Source organism: Rhinoderma darwinii, chromosome 4 (assembly GCF_050947455.1).
Source record: "Rhinoderma darwinii isolate aRhiDar2 chromosome 4, aRhiDar2.hap1, whole genome shotgun sequence".
NCBI classification, from domain to species: Eukaryota; Metazoa; Chordata; class Amphibia; order Anura; family Rhinodermatidae; genus Rhinoderma; species Rhinoderma darwinii.
In genome coordinates this window covers 258,195,410-258,216,299 of record NC_134690.1, presented here as the reverse complement: position 1 = coordinate 258,216,299, position 20,890 = coordinate 258,195,410, and the positions used below count along the sequence as shown (strand labels likewise).

Below are 20,890 nucleotides of genomic sequence, written 5' to 3'. Positions count from 1 at the left end.
AGACCTGGAGAAGGGTACAAAAAAAATTCTGCTGCACTGAAAGTTCCCAAAAGCACAGTGGCCTCCATAATTCTTAAATGGAAGCTGGCCGCAACCCCAAACTAAGTAATTGGGGGAGAAAGGCCCCAAGGTGATTAAGAACCCAATGGTCACTCTGAATGAGCTTCAAAGATCCTGTGTGCAGATAGGAGAAACTTCCAGAAGGTCAACCATCACTGCACCAATCCAACTATCTGGGCTTTATTGCAGAGTGGCCAGAAAGAAGCCTCTCCTCAGTTAGGGTATGTTCACACACACTAATTACGGACGTAATTCGGGCGATTTTGCCCCGAATTACGTCCGAAAAATGAACCTCGATAGCGTTGACAAACATCTGCCTATTGAAAGCAATGGGCTGACGTTTGTCTGTTCACACGAGGCGTATATTTACGCGCCGCTGTCAAAAGACGGCGCGTAAATAGACGCCCGCGTCAAAGAAGTGACCTGTCACTTCTTGGGGCGTAATTGGAGCCGTTATTCATTGACTCCAATGAAAAGCAGCGCCAACTACGTCTGTAATGGACGCGGCGTTCAAGCGCCTGCACATGCCGTTACGGCTGAAATTACGGGGATGTTTTCTCCTGAAAACAGCCCCGTAATTTCGGCCGTTACGGACGCTGTTGTGTGAACATACCCTTAAGGGACACATGAAAGCCCACCTGGAGTTTGCAAAAAAGCACCTAAAGGACTCTCAGACTATGAGAAACAAGATTCTGTAATCTGATGAAACCAAGATTGAACCTTTTGGCCTCGATTCTAAGCGTCGTACCTGGAGGAAACGAGGCACTGATCATCACCTGCCCAATACCATCCCTACAGTGAAGCATGGTGGCAGCATCATGCGGTGGGGGTGTTTCTCAGAGGCTGGGACAGGGAGACTGGTCAGAGTTGAGAGAATGATGAATAGAGCAAAGTACAGAGATATTTTTAATCAAAACCTGATCCAGAGTGCTCTGGACCGCAGACTGGGCTGAAGGTTTACCTTACAACAAGACACAGCCAAGACAACACATGAATGTCTCAGGGACAACTCTGTGAATGTCCGTAAGTGGCCCAGACAGAGCCCTGACTTGAACCCAATCGAACATCTCTGGTGAGATCTGAAAATGTCTGTCCACCGACAGTTCCCATCCTGACAGAGCTTGAGAGGATCTGCAGAGAAGAATGGCAGAAAATCCCCAAATCCAGGTGTGCAAACCTTGTAGCATCATACCTGAGAAGACTGGAGGCTGTTAGCACTGCCAAAGGTGCTTCAACTAAGAACTGAGTAAAGGGTCTGAATATTTATGTCAATGCATTATTTTAGTTTTTCCTTTTCAATAAATTAGCAAAGATTACTAACATTCTGTTTTCACTTTTTCATTATGGGGTATTGAGTGCAGAATGAAGGGGAAAAACATATTTTTTAATTTTTTTTAGCACAAGGCCTCAATATAACAAAATGTGAGAAAACTTAAAAGGGTCTGAAGACTTTCCGAATGCATTGTGTGTGTGTATGTGTATATATATATATATATATATATATATATATATACAGACACACAGTACTGTGCAAAAGTTTTAGGCAGCTGTGGAAAAATGCTGCAAAGAATGCTTTCAAAAATAGAAGTGTGAATCGTTTTTTTTTTATCAATTAGCAAAATACAAAGTGAATGAACAGAAAAGAAATGTAAATAAAACCAATATTTGGTGTAACCACCCTTTACCTTCAAAACAGCATACATTCTTCTAGGTAAACTTGCAGAAACTCATGGATTTTGTAGAACTATAGTGAGGTGTATGATTAACGTATTATACCAAAAAGGTAATAATGATCAGCATTTTCATATGAAGATTGAAACACAGTCATTAACTGTAACATAAACAGCTGCGTGAGGAGCAGCCAAACTCTGCTACAAAGCTGAGGTTGTGGAAGACAGTTTCGTGTCACAGGTCCACCATGGTAAGACTGAGCACTGCAACAAGACACAAGGTAGCTACACTGCATTAGCAAGGCCTCTCCCAGGCAAAGATTTTAAAGCAGACTGGAGTTTCAAGATATGTTGAAGAAGCCCAAAAGTAACGACAATGTTAAAGACCGTAGAAGCAGTGGTTGGCCAAGGAAACTTAGTGCAGCAGATCAAAGACATATCATGCTTAATTCCCTTCTTAATCTTAAAATATCCAGCAGTGGCATCAGCTCAAACCTGGCAGAAACCAGTGGGTCCCAAGTGCACCCATCTACTGTTCGGAGAAGTCTGGCCAGAAGTGGTTTCCCTGGAATAATTGCGGCCAAAAAATCCATACCTTCGACGTGGAAACAAGTCCAAGTGACTCGACTATGCATGAAAACATAGGAACTTGGGTGCAGAAAAATGGCAGCAGGTGCTCTGGACTGAGGATTCAACATCAACATTTTTAATATTTGGCTGTAACAGAAGGCAGTTTGTTTGTCGAAGGGCTGGAGAGCGGTACAATAATACGTGTCTGCAGGCAACAGTGAAGCATGGTGTAGGTTCCTGGCAAGTTTGGTGCTGCATTTCAAAAATTGCATAAAGAAGAACAAGGAGCCCTGGAGGTGATGATATAGCCCCCACACAGCCCTGATCTCGAGTCTGTTTGGAATTACATGAAGAGAGAGAAGGATTTGAGGAAGCCTATATCCGCATAAAATCTGTTTTTAGTTCTCCAAGTTGTTTGGAACAACCTCCCTACCGACTTCCTTCCAAAACTGTGTGCAAGTGTACCTAGAAGATTTTAGGCTGTTTTGAAGGCAAAGGGTGGTCACACCAAATATTGATTTGATTTCGATTTATCTTCGGTTCATTCACTTTGCATTTTGGTAATTGATAAAAACCTATTAACACTTCTATTTTTGAAAGCATTCTTACTTTGCAGCATTTCTCCACAAGTGCCTAAAACTTTTGTGTGTGTATGTAATAAAATATGAGATTGCAGCACTCCAACAGCTTAAATACATGCAGTATAGTTTATACACCCATTTAGATATAATGTTTCATCCCTCTTACAGGGACTTTTTCTCTCTGGCCAATAGAATTCTATGGGCACATTAGACGTACAGTTTGGGAGAATTTCCGGCATATATGCTGAACGTATAGCCCTATTGTTGTGTGTACCTATCTTGTTTGCCCGATCATTGGCCCATGTGAACATGTGAGCGATCACCTACCAAACGAGCAAATGCTTGTTTATCGGCTGATCGCATCTTTTATGCAGTTGGTCCCCATACATTTAGCATCAGGCAGATTTAAAGGGCTTTTAAACTAGCGCTGATCGACTTGTTATATTAGCAAATCGTTAAGGGCAGAAATCTGCCAGTGTGAACCAGCCTTTACTCTGTTTTCTTAAAATTAATTACATCTGTCAATAGATAGTCAATAAGTGTTTTCATTCTCTGCCATATTAGGCCACTCAACCACTCTTATTGTAAAGAACCCTTACTATATTTTGGATGAAACAAACGCTTTATTCCACATGTAAGTCATACCCCATAGTCCATTGTACATTTCATAGAACAAACTGCCTGCTCTTTATATTAGCATAATGCTTTCCAATGCAATAAAGCTCAGTTTTTTCATCCTTTAGTTGTAATAGCTCACCATTTTTATCAATATAGCTGCATGCCTTTGAACTCATACAAACACTCATTTTTTCCTACCAACAATGTGGTGTCTAAAATTATACCCCATATTCAAAATGTAGCCTCAAGAGCTATTAAGATAGGGACAACATTATACTTGAATTATTTATACAGCCAAGTTTTTAACTTGCTTTTGCCGCTGCTGCTTGGCATTGATTGCTGTAGTTTAGCTTGCTGTGAACTGTTTTTCAGGCATATATGTGGATATTAAACCTTAGAGCCATCTATATGCAATTTCATTTTTTAACACAGACAATGTCCATTGTTACCTGGTACATTAAATAGCAATTTAGATGAGCAGCTGTGTTGGAGTACAATGGGCTTCATTGCTGATCTCATACAATATTCCCACATGAAAAGATACATTAGTCTGCTCGTAGCATGAGGGGAAACTGAGGTATGAAAACAAAACCCAAGCATGTTCACTCAGCGCAGTCTGCTGCCAAACACAAAAGCAAGGAGAGAAACCTTTCATGCACAACACTGTAGAATAAAAGCATTCTTTATTTCACCCTAATTTCATGAAGAAAAGATAGAAAAATGCTCAGTAGGAGTCACAATTCTGGTCAGCTAAAATTAAGTTTAAAAAGCTCTTGATTAACAAAGCTCCTTTGTGACAAATTAATTCTCATGCTATAATAGCTTGAAGGAATGTTTAGTGCTCTAGTTTCTGAGAGTGAGACTCATTAGAAAAAGCCGACTGTAAAATATTCTAGAATATTCTCTAAGATATGCAGTGATTATAACAAAACAAAAAAATCATCTCTTATGCCTTATTCATACGACAGGGTCCCGCCCGAGTGTCGGCCGATAAAATCGGCAGTTTTTCCCGGCCGGTTTGCATAAGTTTTGCATCCGTTCCGGGCTGGGCATGTCTGGACAGTGACATCAGGGGCAACTCCTGAAGGGGAATCCCCATGTGTTTGGGGATTCCGCTTCAGGAGTTTCCCCTGATGTCACTGCCCAGATATGGACAGAGACATCAAGCTCTCTATCAAGGATCGGAATCCCCGAACACACGGGGATTCCGCTCCTTCAGGGAGCTAAAGGGGGGCTAGCACATAGCAGAGCAGGGAGATACCTCCCTGCTCTGCTATAGTGGCGTCGCTACAATAGTAGCAGCCGCAGCAGCAGCATAAAACAAGCAGGGGAAGGGAGCCAGCGCAGTGCCGGAGGCTCCGCTAGCAGCCGCTATGGCTGCTACAGCGGGACGCCACTGAACAGTACGGAATACATGGCCATCACTCGGGACACATTCCGGTGATGGCCGTGTATTACCCGGCCCCATAGACTTCTATGGGAGCCGGGAGGATGGGTTAAACGGCCGAAAATAGGACATGTCCCATTTTTTTACGGCCAGGTTTCCCGGGCCGTCAAAAAAATCGGTCGTGTGAATAGCCCCATTAGGGGTCTATTGTTCCTACAGCAGCCGGGTGACAGACGTTTTATGAACGGCCGTCACCCGGCCGGGAAACCCTGTCGTGTGAATAAGGGCTTATTGTCTTACATGCTAATGATGCTACCCCTCTGTTTAAGGCCATCGTTTATTATTTAAGAGTGTTTCAATGTGAATATTTTCCATTCGGTTTTTTTTCTTTACCAATCACGCAGTGGTGATACATCCCCTTTGTAGAGAATGCATGATCATGCATTACCAGTGTCCAGAGCCAAAAGGCCAAGGAGCCCACAGGCCACTCTCATCCCATGCAACCAAGGAGTGGAGTTGTTTGATTTTACATTATCAAACAAAAATAATCTATTAAGTGATTTGGATAGTTAAGTAGTTTCAGGTCTTGGATATGCTTAAAGAGAACCTTTCACCTCCCCACACATGTACAGCTGAGTGCAGCATGTAATGGGCAGGGCTGCACAAACACTGGGGCACTTTAAAAAAAAATTCTACCCTCCTCCGTTATTTAGATATCGGTGCCGTTATATTTGGCGCCCGACATTTAAATAACCCCCTGTACTGTCAATGGGGCGTGTAATGGGAAGGGGGCATATTACTATGGCTGTGACACTGTCCAATCAGATACGGACAGTGTTACAGCAAGAGTGAGGATAGAGGAAAGAGTGTGCACGCGGGCACGCTCTCACTCTTCAGCTGTCAAGGTGAGTCTTCTGCCGAACTGGCAAGGGGGCGTGTCACTGATACGGACAGTGCAAGAGCTGTGGAGAGGAGAGCGCGCATGTGCGCTCTCCTCTGTTCGGCTCTTGCGAGAGATTAGTCTTGTACTTTGTCTACCGAACTGGCAAGGGGCGTGTCACTGATCTCTCGGAAGAGCTGAAGAGAGGAAAGCGCGCATGCGCGCTCTCCTCTCCCCACATCTTACACTGTCCGTAGCAGTGACACGCCCCCTTGCCAGATCAGCAGAGGACTGATCTTGACAGCTGAAGAGTGAGAGCGTGTGTGCCAGTGGCGTAACTACCGCCGTAGCAGCAGTAGCGGCTGCTACGGGGCCCGCGGCATGAGGGGGCCCGTGTCGCCCGCCGGCACGGGCCCCCACCATGGCCGGAGGCTCCGCTAGCAGCCGCTATGGCTGCTACAGCGGGACGCCACTGAACAGTACGGCAGAGCAGGGAGGTATCTCCCCGCTCTGCCATTAACTGGTTCCCGACCGCTGGCTGTATTTTTACGGCCAGCGGTCAGGGTCCTTAAAACCCGAGCCATAGACTTTCTATGGCTCGGGTTTTAACTTGCTGCCCGCGCGATCTGGCAGCTGAATGTCGGGTCTCCGGCTGTCAGTGACTGCCGTGGACCCTGAGGAAAAGATAGAAGCAGCTTTCGCTGTCTCTATTCCTCCCGGTGATCATGTGACTGGTCACATGATCGCCGGGTGCCGTTAGTGGCAGGCTGCTGCTGGGTCTTACTAGACCCAGCACAGCCCAGTTAGTGACAATCGTCACTATGAGAGGGCTGATTTCCCCTGTAACTGGGGCTGCTGTGCAGCTCCAGTTACAGTGGAAAAACATGGTGTAAAAGAAAGAAAAAAAATATATAAAGTTCCCCAAAGGTCTTCTTTGACCTTTGGGGGACAGACCATAGTAATAAAAAAATAATAAAGTAAAGTGCAAAAAAAATTTAAATAATAAATACACATAAAATACCCACCCCAAAAAAAAAACGTTCCCCCCCCCCCCGCCAATCATTGTTGTAACGCTAGCGCTGACCCAATTACCCTAATATAGACATGTAATATATAAAAATTTACGGTAGACAATGGCGATCACAAATAAAAGGTCTATTTTAGGGTAAAACTATGTTATTACCCAAAAAAAAAATAGCTGAAATGTAAAAAAGCTTATTTTTTTACTATTATTTTCAAACTTTATGAATAAAAATTCTAAAATAGTAAAAAAGGTGTGTAGAAAAACGATAAAAAAAAAGAAACCTGCATTATCTACGGAAAAAACGTCGCAAAAATCACGTCGTTAGCCCAACAAATAAAAAAGTTATAGCCATTTAACTAACGCGTGCTAAAAATGGCTAAACGGTGTCTTGTCCTGAAGGCACAAAATAGAGCAAAAGACATGTATCCTCTCTCTACAGGATCTCCACAGGACAGGGGATACATGTGTGATCGCTGGCAGCGATAGGGAGAACGGGGGACTGAAAGTCCCCTGAAGTTCTCCATCACAAACCTCGGACTTCCGGGGTCTGTGTCGGCAGCTCCGTAGAAATGAATGGAGCGCCGGTCCCGCTTGTGCGCATGCGTGACCAGCGCTCCTTTCATTTTTATTGAGCTGCGCAGACGCCGGAAGTCAGAGGTTAGTCATGGAGAAGTTCAGGGGACTTTCAGTCCCCCGTTCTCCCTATCGCTGCCAGCGATCACACATGTATCCCCTATCCTGTGGAGATCCTGTGGAGGGGGGATACATGTATTTTGTAGGACACACTGTAGGTCGCATTTTTGTTGGGAGGGGGGACGCTGTATGGCGTTCCCTACAGGGGGGGTGGCTGTATGGCGTTCCCTACAGGGGGGGAGCTGTATGGCGTTCTCTACAGGGGGGGCTGTATGGCATTCCCTACAGAGGGGGCTGTATGGCGTTCTCTACAGAGGGGGCTGTATGGCGTTCTCTACAGCGGGGCTGTATGGCGTTATCTACAGGGGGGCTGTATGGCGCTATCTACAGAGGGGGGGCTGTATGGCATTATCTACAGGGGGGGCTGTAAAAAAGGCACTATCTACAAGGGGGGGGTTGTGTGACACCCAGGGGAGGGGGGGCCCCAGTCAAAAGTTTGCTATGGGGCCCAGTCTTTCCTAGTTACGCCCCTGGTGTGCGCGCACACTCTCTCCTCTATCCTCATAGCCATAGTAACACGCCGCCTTGCCATTACACGCCCCATTGACAGTTCAGGGAGTTATTTAAATATCGGGCGCCAAATATAATGGCACCGATATCTAAATAACGGAGGAGGGTAGATTTTTTTTTTAACATGCCCCAGGGTTTCTGCAGCCTGCCCTCAGCTGCACTCAGCTGCACATGTATGGGCAGGTGAAAGGTTCTCTTTAAAGAAGCACTCCCAGCAAAAATGTTTTGGGCCCCCTTGTTTGCAATTGAAGTGGCCTAAATGATACTGTAGTTAGAAAACTAACATTTGGCTTTATCTTGTAGTTTAAGCCTCCATACCGGGCTGCCGTTCGGTCACAAGACCCCCGATCTACTCTGTGGGAAGGAAGTCAGTCTCTCTATTCATTCCTATAGGACTCACATCGAGGCTTTCATAGTAATGTATAGAGAGAATGACTTCCAGTCCACACAGCAGATGCTGTAAGATTCAGTTAGTCAAAGCGATGGTCATGTGACAGAACGGTGGCCTAGAATGGAGGCTGAAACTACAAGATAAAGCCATAGATGAGTTCTCTAACCACAGTATCATTTATGCCACCTCAATTATAAATGGGGGGGGGGGGGGTCCAAAACATTTTTGCTGGGAGAGCTTCTTTCATAAGTCAATGTGCCCAACTGAGCATGCAAGCCCTATGTGGCTTTCTGCCAGACTCTAAATTACCTATGTTTTACATATGCATTTCCAATACCAAGTCAACATAATGAAATTTAAGAATGGATTTGTCATGGGTGCATGCTTGATAAAGACCCATTCATGGGTTGAAACGTTGCAAGTGTTTTTATGTTTGGTGAATAAATCAAATACACTTCTTTGGATTATCTTGAGTGCTGCAGTTCCTTTCTTCGATTGCATTTGTCATGGGTCCAGCTTTTTGTTACACTAAGAATTATCTCTCCTGTCACTTTCAAAAACCTTATAATGTCCTCCGTACAAAGTATGATTTCTTCAAGTACTATTGTGTTTTAAAGTAAAACTTGTTCTAGCAAAGTCATCCAGTTGAGCTCATCTTTTCTTTATGATGTGCTGGAAGGTGATCTATTAGCTTCTAAAGGTGTTAGAGCCTCTCTTACATCCATCTTCTGATTTATGGTTATCAATAATCTTTTTGGTATTTTTGAAACTTTCTTCAGCCTTGATTGTGAAGGTTGTGTTAAGTACACTAACCAAAGTCATCTCAAAGACACGTGAATTTATTTGGTGCATTCATTTAAATTTAGGAAAAATACTTTAATTGCACACAGGTGGCTCCAAGCAATTAATTATTCTGACTTAGCTAATTGCATCAAGGTTTCTATTGCCGTATCATAACATAAGCAATATCTTACGTTATTTATAAAATTCCTACAATCATGCATCCTTTAATAATAATCCAACAAAATTGTTTTATAAATCACACTGCTGATGGATTTTTATTCATGCAAACCGGTCTGTACAACGGCACACAAAGTCCCTATGGTCCTATACTACAGAGCTGTAGGGACTCTGTGTGCCACTGAATGCTACCCATGTGTGACACTGTATTACGGGGATATCCATCCCTAGAAGCAATATTTGTAGGAGAGAGATTACCTTTGTATTATGGCAACCAATAGAGCATGCCATGATGAGATCAGAGGTATACAGAGGTACAGTATGGGACCATGGATTGTACAGAAGTGTAATATGGCTGTGTGAATGAGTCCTTAGGCTGAAATCACACATGCAGTTTTTGGTCCAGTTTATTTTTTTTACAAAAGAGGGGAGACTTACATTTTTCCTTTATACTTTTCCTGGCTTTGGTTAAAAAAAAATGACAAAAAAACCGCAACAAAGTACAGTACTTTGTGGCGGATTTCGTTGCTACAAATTAAAAATGCTGCAGATTTTCAAACACACACACACACACACACACACACACACACACACACACACACACACACACACACACACACACACTTCTACATCATGTTCTGCATGTGAAGATATCCAAATAGTGTTTTGGTGAGTCTTCAGTGCAGTGGTATAATGTAATTTTATTCCAGAACCTCTTAGGGTATGTTTCAGGCGAAAACAGCTCCTGATTTTCGGCCACTCGCGATTTTCGCTGCGTTTTTCGCGGCGTATTTTACAGCCGATTTTGGAGCTGTTTTCAATAGAGTCTATAAAAAACAGCTCCAAAAACATCCCAAGAAGTGACCTGCACTTCTTTTGTCAAGCCGTCATTTTACGCGCCGTATTTTGACAGCGACACGTAAAATAAAGGCTCGTGGGAACAGAACATCGTAAAACCTATTGAAAGCAATGGGCAGATGTTTGTAGGTGTATTAGGGGCATTTTTTTCAGGCGTAATTCGAAGCGTAAAACGCCCGAATTACGTCCGAAACCACTGCGTGTGAACATACCCTAACAAGTGTCACATAAATTGACTTCAGGTTTATTTATGAAAATCACTCCAAAGTTATCAGTTATCGTGTTGCCTAAAGCAAAATATCAGATTCCAGCTATTATTATATAGTAGTGATTGGTTTCTATTGAAAATATTTTTCTGTCCTTTTTTTAATAAATCCTCTATGCTTTATCATAAATGTCCTTGTTTAACTCTTTAAAATGTCCTTTCCTTGAATAATAGTCTCTTCTTCTACTGCTTAGTTTTCAGGACTTTATCTTCTGTCCTTGTGCACAATTCTGGTTGGACTGGTGCTGTACTTCTCCACAACAACTTATGTGGCCCAGGATCCTAGGGTGTACAAGCAATTCCGCAACCCGTCAGGACCTGTAGTAGAATTGCCTTCAAGTGCACAGTTGGAGCCTTCAGTAACATACACAAGTTTAGGCCAAGAGACAGAAGAGGAGCCACGCGTTAGAGTTGCCTAAATCAAGCGTTTTCTACCCGCTGAGGTCTCAGTGACAACTGTTTGTCCATTATCTCTGTATTGTGCATAGAGAAAAGGCATTTACCAGATACATTTACATGAAGGGACTTGATAGCAGGAGCATGAAAAAGGTTTTTAAAGGATGCAAGAAATATCCAACACCAACAGGCGCGGGAACACCTGGAGTCATAGATATGACAGCACTATTTATTCATGAGTGTGTAATCTCTTAGAGGGTAGGAAAATGTTGTGAAAGGTGATATTACCTCAACGTTTACTTTTGCACATGTCTTCATGTGATACATTGCCAAGATTTTTATTTTAGCAAATTTACATTGTAATTTTCACAAAAAGTTCCCTTTCTTACACAAAGTCGATGCTTAATTAAAGTGACTTGAATATAAAGAATGACATTCCTATTGGTGCACTGCCAGCTGCCTCCGCCCAGAATGTTGGTAGGAAAATAAATTCCCGTCAGAACTTTTATAATACATCAGATTTGTAAGACTTTTTGTACTGTCCATTTGCCAGGTAAATGATATTCTAATTTTTCATGCTTTAACTCAATCTCCTAAGCAACTAATGGCATTGTCTAGCAGTATCTAAGTGTTACAGATCTATATAGTTGTGCTATAACTCCACTAGTGCCATAAATAACCACAACTAACCTACACCAGCACATTCCAATATTCTCATTATATTGTGACTATCACAAGTATATCAGTTCAGTGTTCACTGTGATATAGTTTATTCTCTCTGTGCCAAACTTCAAAATTCAAGCAATGATTTTAGTAAATCACTACAGATGGTTATAATATAAGTAAACATTTCATGTTCTTTTCTATCGCATGAACTAATAAGTAGTATAGGCTACCCTAGTGACAAGTTTTGATCGCTGGGGGTCCGAGCAGCGAGATCCCCACCGATCGCTAAAACAAAGCAGGAGAAAGTCTATGAGTCTGTACACCGCTCACTCAGCTTTCCGAAGAGAGCCGATCGCAAACAAAGCAAAACAGCGCTAACCCAAGCGCTTCGGCCGATTAGTTTCAGTGCTCTGACCCCCACCGATTAAAACTTCTGACATGTCACTATGATGTCACATTTTTAAAAAAAAGTTTAGTTACACTTTAATATCTTTACACTATGTTCCTAGCACATGACTGAAATGAATTACGCTAATCATATTCTGTGCATATACCAGCCTAAATTAGAAGTCAATTCAGAGAGTCCCAAGAGCTTGAGATGTTGGACCCTGGGCTTACTTTTGCAGTGCGGCTGAGAACCACCGTGTCTTTCAGTTATGCATTTTGAGAAATAATGAGCAATAAAAAGTGTAAAAGCTCCCAGGCAACACTCAGGGTTAAAAATGTGTTAAGTGAGTTTTAAGCTGTGCCTGTGCTATACAGTTAGAACTGTTACTCCAGCTATATCCAATCCCATACAAATATTTCATAGTCCCCAAAATATATACAGGGTCTGACATTGCACAGAGACAGGTATAATGCCTTATGAACCCACAATATTGCTGAGCAAAGGGTATGACATCTGACCGGAGTTCTCTACTTGCTAGTACAACAGATTTCACAAATTTTTGGATAGCAATATTATAACTTCTCATTCTTCCCCAAGCGTCCAGAAATTTACCATCACTTCCTATATTGGCCAGGCTGTAGTGTTTTACCAAGGATCAGTGTAGTATACCGTAGCTACCAAGACTGTTACACCCTCTCATACAGGAAAGAACTCTTTCTATCTACTACAGTATTGGTATTTATTTTTTATATGCCAAATTGTTTATTATGCTTACAAGTAGGTTTTTAGTTGCAACGACTCATATAAGATGTTGTGTTTCTTTTTTTACTTCTAATGAAACTATTTTAATGTATACTTTTTGTACGTATGCTATAAATTGTGTTTTCTAGTACTAAACAGTGCTCACCACATATCTCAAACGTTCTGTATCCAGTATAACTTTTAAACGTTGTTCTGTACAACAATTTATACCCTTGGGCTGGCGTGCCAGGCGTGCTTAACCTGATAATATCATTCAAAACTCAGTAGTAATATCAAGATGGCAAATCTCCAAAAGTTGCAAAGTTGACCATAGTAAATGATCTGACCATGTAAATATACAGGTAGTAATACATTGGCCAATATATGTTGAAATTTCCTTCCAAGCTTCTGACAATGCATGAATAATTAAATATTCCCAACCATTACTGTATAGCGTGCATATGGTGAAACTGTTTCTGGATCATAATTTGTGTTAATTTTTATATATAAAAAAAACTGCTCTGATAGTAGATCAACAATCCAGTATAACCATCAATAGATATGAAGTACATAATTATATAGAAATTAAAATATATTTTTCTGTTTAGCTCCATCCAGTGCCTAAAAACCATGCCACTAAAAAAACTGGGCTAACAAGTATAGAGACAAACAAAGAGACCAAAACAAGATACACTATGGGGCCGATTTATTAATAATAGCTGAAAGGGTTATTCCCAACTTATCCACAGGATATGCCATAAATGTCTGATAGATGCGGGTCCCAGCTCTGGGACCCGCACTTATATCGAGAACGGGGATCACCCGACCCCCATTACATCTGGTGCAGTGGCCGCAAGCTACCGATTCCAGGCAGGGTGTCACGATCCGTGGATATATGGACCCACTAGGCCGCACCGCCGTAGCGGAGTAGCAGCTGGCCAAACCACAGTCTTAGTACAAGAGTACCTTTGATAGTCCAGACAGTAATGGAGGCTCGGCACAGGTGAACTTGCAGACAACAGACGTGGTGTATATCAGCAGGCGTGAACCTGGCACAACACGACCCCAACACTCTAAGGCACAGGAACAACTATAGCACAGGATACAGGTAGCAGGGCACGGAAACAGGACAACACTAAGGGACCATTTGCTAAGACTTACATGGGTAAACACAACAACGCTCAGGCCCTGAGTGAAAGGGCAGAGCCCTTTTTATAGTCCATGGTGATCATGGGCTAATTACAGATTTTACTCATGTGTGTGCACTGGCCCTTTCAGGCCGGACGCGCTCGCACCCAACGGGAACCAGTGCAGCGAAGCAGAAGTGAGTGTCGACGTCTCTCAGGAGGGAGATGCCGCCTGGCACTCACTCGTCCATGGCCACGGCCGTCGGGGGTCAGGTAAGAACGACGGTCCGTGGCTGTGGACGTTACACAGTGACTAGTGGAGAGAGGGCCACGCATGCCTGCGTCTCTCTCCATTCTGTTATTTGGAAGTTACAAAAACAACTGAGCAGCACTAAACTCTAATGGAGAGAGCTCCATAACTCTAAGGCCTGATTCACACGAGCGCTGCGTATCTCGGACGTGAAAAACTGCAGCTTTTCACGTCCAAGGTGCATCCGTGCTCAGCGCTGCGGGACGCGATGTCACGCATCCACCATAGTTGAGAGTCTATGGAGGGATGCGTGAAAAGATAGGACATGTCCTATTTTCGCTCTGACCCTTCACACGGTCCGTTGAAACAACAGCTGTGTGAACGCCACATTGAATTAAATAGGTCAGTGGGACGGCCGCTGTTTCAACAGCCGTCCCACGGACGTTTAACACGTTCGTGTGAATCAGGCCTAAATGAACAGAATAGAGAGAGCTCGATAACTCTAATTGAACAGAACAGAGAGAGCTCCATAACTCTAATTGAACAGAATGGAGAGAGCTCCATAACTCTGATTGCATCTATCAGACATTTATGGCATATCATCTAGATATGCCATAAATGTCTAAGTTGGGAATACCACTTTAAAATAGATAGCCTGAAGCTAGAGGTGAATAGATAGCCTGAAGCTAGAGGTGCTAGGCTGAAGATGCAGTATTTATCAATGACGCACACGCTGTTTGATAGATTTGGCAGATCTTGATACATGTTAGACTCTATTCCCTTCTTTACACCAGCTAATGGGTGGTATACATTAGACCAGTATGTTGCGCCATTTTAAATCTGGTGCATATTACGACTTAACATATCTATGGCCATATTCTAAGTATGCGACCCAACGTGGCAAACATGTCGAAAATCAAGGTTCTTTTGGCACAGTAATAAATTTGATGCGTGTAATAAATTTGAAGCATGTCTCGGAATCTCCTGTACAGACACCGAATGCAGTGTCTACTTCAGTACGTATAGATAATGGTGGCAAAGAGGTTATTCCAACGGAGAACATTTACCACCTACACTATCCATGGGATAGCTGATAAATGTTAGATCAGTAGGGGTCCAACTCCTTGGGCTAGAAGGGGACCCAAGTCCCTTAACCCAACCACCAGAACAACAACAGTGAGGAGGAGCTTGTAGTAGTGACTTGGGATGCACACTGCCGCTCGATACAACTCTATTGGTGCTACGAAAACAGCAGTCAGACCCCAGCGATGTGGATAGCTGGTAAACGTTATCGTCTGGAATACCCGTTTAACTACATGCCTGCGAATACATGGGAAGAGCTAAAAATTCTGCAACACTATGTAACACTGCTTAAACTTCTGCAGTAAACTAATATTTGAGTATTGGTCACTGGGGAGAAATATACAGAATTTGGCCATTTCACACGACAGTATTTTGCATCAGTATTTGTAAGCCAAAACCAGGAGTGGGTCCAAAACACAGAAGCGGTACAAGTGTTTCCATTATACTTTTCTCTGTTTATGTTCCACTCCTGGTTTTGGCTTACACATGCTGATGCTATATATTGACCAAAGTCGCAAGTGTAAAAGTGGCCTGAGGGTGTATTTAGCCATTGGTTAGGGACCTGGACATTAATAATATATGAAATAATGTTTTCTTAATGTAAGGGTAATAGTAGTAAGTGTGTCATGCATGTAAATGTACAACCCAGGTTACAGAGGAAGGAACACTAAAGTACTGTGACTTTTCTTTATTTAATGTACGCTAGGTTTATGTACATTATACATGTGTTAGAGCCCACTGTATTTTTAAGATTAATTTTGAAATTGGGAAATTACTGAGCACCTTTATACATCTATTTGTTAATGAGTTTACACAAAAATGATCACTCTCCTATAAATGAAGTTTTAGTCCTAAATATAGCACAATTTTGTTTAAACATATAGTGCACTCGAAGAAAGGGATCTGATGTACATAAAACCAATAGGCAACAAAGCAGCAACTAAATGTTGTTATCCTATAGGGGACTCCCTGCCATGAGGGCCCCCACCACGCACTATTTCCTAATACAGAAATTGGCAATCGGGAACGCACATTTTTTAGAAAGAAGGAAGTGGTGGCTTGCATGTGCTTGCCAGGAGGTTGAGGGCACATTCATATTGAGGGGTTACGATATTGCTATTTTAGTTATTTCTTGTTAATGCATATCCCTACTATTAATTTTATCATTCAATAGTTGTCTGGGTTGAGGTCAATTCACACCTCAAGAAAATCACCCGACAATTTACACCTCGGGAAAATCAGCCGACAATTTACACCTCGGGAAAATCAGCCGACATATATGATGACGTGCCCATAGAGTTTAGTGAGCAAAATTATGTCAGAAGGGTTTCCTTTTGTATAATTGGATCCCACAGCCCCAACTGTATTGGAACGCGTACTTCTTGACTTCACTTCTTTTTAATATAACTGTATACAAAAAAAGCTATACCGTGTAATATACTTTTTTTTTTTAAATTGTAGGCAATGGAATACAGTTGCATATGCCTTTCCATACATTCAGCAGGGCCGCTTCCAATGGTGCCGCTGAACAAAAACATCAAACGTGGTTTGAAGTTAGCCGTAGCTAGTCATAGTCACAAATGAAACACTCTGTTTACTAAAAAATGTTATAAACATTATTATCAATGACCCTGCTTGTACAAGGCAATAACATATTGGGGGAACATGAGGGCAACCTTTTTAAAAAGTAAATAATGGTGTTTATTACAGTTGGAAATTGAACTTTTCGAACATGTTACCCATGTCATGTAATGTCTCTAAGTGCTGTTTACATGTTATAAGTAATGTTGTTTTCTCTTGTTTTTATTTGTATTCAAAATAATTTGTGAGAATTCTTGGGCTAAGTAAGACTACCCAATTTTTGCCAATACCGACGGCCTTGAGAACAAAAAGCACACTCCTTTTGCCGTAATGTCGAAATCTGAACCAAAAGTGACAACCATACAGGTCCTGCATTAACAAAACAAACCCTTCTCTGTTTTTGATATTTGCATGCACCTAAATGGACTGACTGTGGCAATGTAATGCCTGTAAATTGTTATAAAATTATAATAAACACTTTATGAAAAATGGATTGTTTTGTTCTTTAGTAAGGGTCCATGGAAGTCCTCTTGTGAATTTGAGTGAACAATTATTGCAAATCATTAGAAGTGTTGCTGCTTGACTAATGAATGATCACATAAAGCCGTCTTATAAATAGTCTGTAAATTTTTACTGCTGCGAGCAGCGGGTGTAAATTTTTACATGTAAACTGATGCACAGAAAATATGTTCAGTGGGAAAAAGAATACAGTTAATGACCCAATTACAGAGAAATAACAATAAAAACATCAGAATGATAACACCCACACATACAATACTTCATCACCATACCACCCAACATTTAAAGATCTGAAAAAAGGTAAAGAATATGCAGTGCACATTGCACTCTTTCAGATACCACAGTACACCATAAAGGTATTTTCCCACAGGCCAGATACGCTGCGTAAAAATATGCAGCGCATCCAACCTAGAACTTTCAGGGAATTCCGGCAGAAAAACAGCACCAAATTTCGGGCAGATGAAAAAGTACTTTTCCCCCAGGCGTTGCCATAGCAAAGCGTCCCCCTGTTGTTCGTGCAGGCCGGCCTCCTGTGATGATGCTTCAGCAGTTACATGGGATGAAACGTCATTCCAGGTGGCCAGGCTGCATGGAGAATAGCCGGGAAGAAAAGGAACCTTGCAATGACAACACTAACTGGGTAAGTAAAGACTTTTTTATGAATTTTAAACCAAATGTTTTTGAGATTTGCGATTTTCTTTTTCTCCCAAAAATCACAATATAAAATGCTCGAATCTGGGTTGCCCATGCGCAGTAATGAAGTTCCTCCTCTGAAGACCAGAAGAGGAAATTAATTTCTGGGTGAAGGGCCATTTAACAACTTTCTTGGGTCCAGTCCAAAATTTTCATCAGTAGGTCCCCCTCCTGAACAGTCTGGAGCACTGAGGGTTAATATTGTCTTTGTTCCCAGTGATTGTGCTGCACTGAGGGCTGTGAGTACCAGGGCTCTGCTGTGCAACCCTCCTCCCTGCTCCTATATCCCCTTCCTTTCTTACTCCTCAATGCTCAGCCAATCCACTCAGCTGGTGTGGCGCCGCTACATCATGTCAGAACTGGACTCCGAAGGAGCTACCGCTGCACTCCTCCCTCCTAGTCTGGCTGCCTGGGAAACGCAACCTCACAACCGGGACATTACAGAGTGTTCAGTGGCGCTGCAGCGAGCCGCACGCTGCTGAACGGAACTACAGGAGGGAGAACTGCCAGACCGACACAGAATGGGAGAAGAAAGACAGACAACCAATGAAGGTGAAGTACGCAAGTGCTAACAGAGGGCACATACATGGGGAAGACACACAACAATGCCGCTTTACCCAGTCTCTGCGCTCTCAAATACCCCTTACAAGTTTTTAACTGTGTCAGCGTCCTGAGGATGCAAACATATTTGAAAATAGTGGGTCCAGTTCAGGTGCTCCCTTTTCCCTATGGTTAAATCGGCCCTGACTGGGCGTGTCTGCAGTCATCTCAGAGCTCCTAGAGAAAACAAGTAGACAGCATTAAGATAAGTACCTAATACAACAGAAACACTTAATGTTTATTTTATTGCCATTCAAACTTGAGAGTGCACACTGTTCTCTATTTTCTTACGTTACAAACTACGAACTAGGGATGTCACGATACCAGAATTTGGACTTCGATACCGATACTTAAGTAGTATTGCGATACTCAATACCAAAACGATACTTTGCCAACAATAAAAAACCCACAAAAATGTCCTTCCGTTTTCTGATGTGAGGCACATGGTGTTATCAATTTTGAACCTCCATTTGACACATTAATTATAATTAACCCATCATGTTCCTCACACATTAATCCAATGTTGTCTATTATGAGTGAGCGAGGAACATGATGCGATCATTTACTATAATGATTACAATGGGCAATATTGGGTTAATCAGTGAGGGAAATGATGGGGTTAATTACTATTAGGCCTTATTCACATGGCTGTGTTTGGCCCGTGATATACGGACTGTATGTCGGCTGTATTTTCCGGACGGAACACAGTTCAGGGAGCCGGGCTCCTAGCGTCTGTTATCTATGATGTTAGGAGTCACAGCCTCCCCGTGGGATAACTGTCCTGTACTGTAATCATGTTTTCAGCTTTCCCGCGGGGTGGCTGTGACTCACAGCATCATAGATAATAATCAAACACAGTCATGTGAATAAGGCCTAATAGTAATTAACCCCATCATCTCCCTCACAGATAACCCAATGTTGCCCATTATAGTTTGAAATCCCATCAAGTACCTAGCTCAGTCATAATGGACAACATTGGGTTAATGTGTGAGGTACATGATGGGGTTAATTACTATTAATATGAGGAACATAGATATACTAAAGTCATAACACCATGTAATAAGTGACTTCATCATTTTTCTCACATAATGGCAACATTGGGGTTAATGTCGGTCATATTAACCCCAAAGTTCCACAATGCTGGCTGCAAAAACTACTAGTGCCTGCGCTAGTGCCTTTATTTCAAGCTTTTTCTCTGCTCTAATACCTGCCTAGGGCTGGTCCGTCAGTTCACTGTAGCGCAGTCCTGATTCCACACTAGCGGCGCGAGCGACACAGGCACTGGCACGTCATCAGGAACCCACTGCCGATGCTGCTCGCAACATTCCCCTTACCCCCCTTCTCACATACTCAGATCATCATTGGTGGCAGTAGAGAAAGGATGGAGGAGCGTTCTTCCCTCCTAAAGTGACGCGGCTGGCGCTAATGACGAGCGTGCCAGTCACTCAAGGAATAGAACATCGTGGGCGCAGCACAGTTCGCAAGCGCCATGTTCTCTTCATTCATTTCAATACTAAGCTGTGCAGCCGCACAGCTTAGTATAGAAATACATAAATTGACGGTATCGAATCGTTTGCCCCCGCACAGCATCAAAATGGTGTCGATGTATTGTGCATCCCTACTACAAATACATTTATACACTGCGAGCAGACAACCAGGTTATTATACATGAGGCATTTATCGAGGAATCGAGAGTCGGACAGTTGAAAAGTAGAAGAGTTGGAGTCTGAAGTTTGGCTTACCGGCTTCACCTTCCTGGATTTTTTCTCTCACTACTTTTATAAATCCCATCCCTGGTTGTCTTATATATAAAAAAATAAAATAATAATATTTAATTATTTCCAGATGAGACAACCCCTTTTCTAAATGAGGACACCCCTAATGATATGCTGATGTCGCTTTTGCTGTTAAAGAGGGGTCCCGAGCAGAACATCCCCCTCTATGACATCTATATGCCCTAATATTGCAAATAGATAGGCATTGTTCTGATGGTTCAAGTTTTCAAAGATTGGTACCTAAATAGATTTTAGATTTAGGCCCAGTCCACCCAGTTATTTGGCGCTGATTTTGACACGGAAACCGCATTGGAATTAGCGACCAAAAAATGACAGAAATCGCCTCCCATTGATTTCAATGGGAGGGGGAGGCGTTTTTTTTTTCCCGAGCGGCTTTTAGCCGATAAAGGGGAAAAAAAGTGGTATGTCCTTTTTCGCTGCAGTTCCGCCTCTGACATTAAAATCAATGAGGCAGAAAAGGCGTTTTTCGCTATTTTTGTCTGTCCGCAATGTATCTTAGTACGGGCACATAGACTTTCTATTGAGTCTGTACACCGATACATTTATTTCCGGAAAAAGCAGAACAGACACGAAGCGGCTGAGC

General features: G+C 42.5%; 1 protein-coding gene and 1 long non-coding RNA gene across 2 annotated transcripts in view; one reads left to right on the top strand and one right to left on the bottom strand.

Moving 5' to 3' along the window:
• Positions 1–17,190, top strand: part of SLC35F1 (solute carrier family 35 member F1) — a 357,370-nt gene extending 340,180 nt beyond the window's left edge. Inside the window, exon 8 of the mRNA XM_075862418.1 lies at positions 10,662–17,190. Coding sequence (XP_075718533.1) covers positions 10,662–10,886 — 225 coding nt within the window. The 3' untranslated portion in view covers positions 10,887–17,190. The remainder of the gene's footprint in view (positions 1–10,661) is intronic.
• Positions 17,191–17,308: 118 nt separating this feature from the next.
• The window catches only part of LOC142761088 (uncharacterized), a 36,087-nt gene continuing 32,505 nt past the window's right edge, over positions 17,309–20,890 (bottom strand). Inside the window, exon 3 of the long non-coding RNA XR_012883502.1 lies at positions 17,309–18,688. This is a non-coding gene — a long non-coding RNA (uncharacterized LOC142761088). The remainder of the gene's footprint in view (positions 18,689–20,890) is intronic.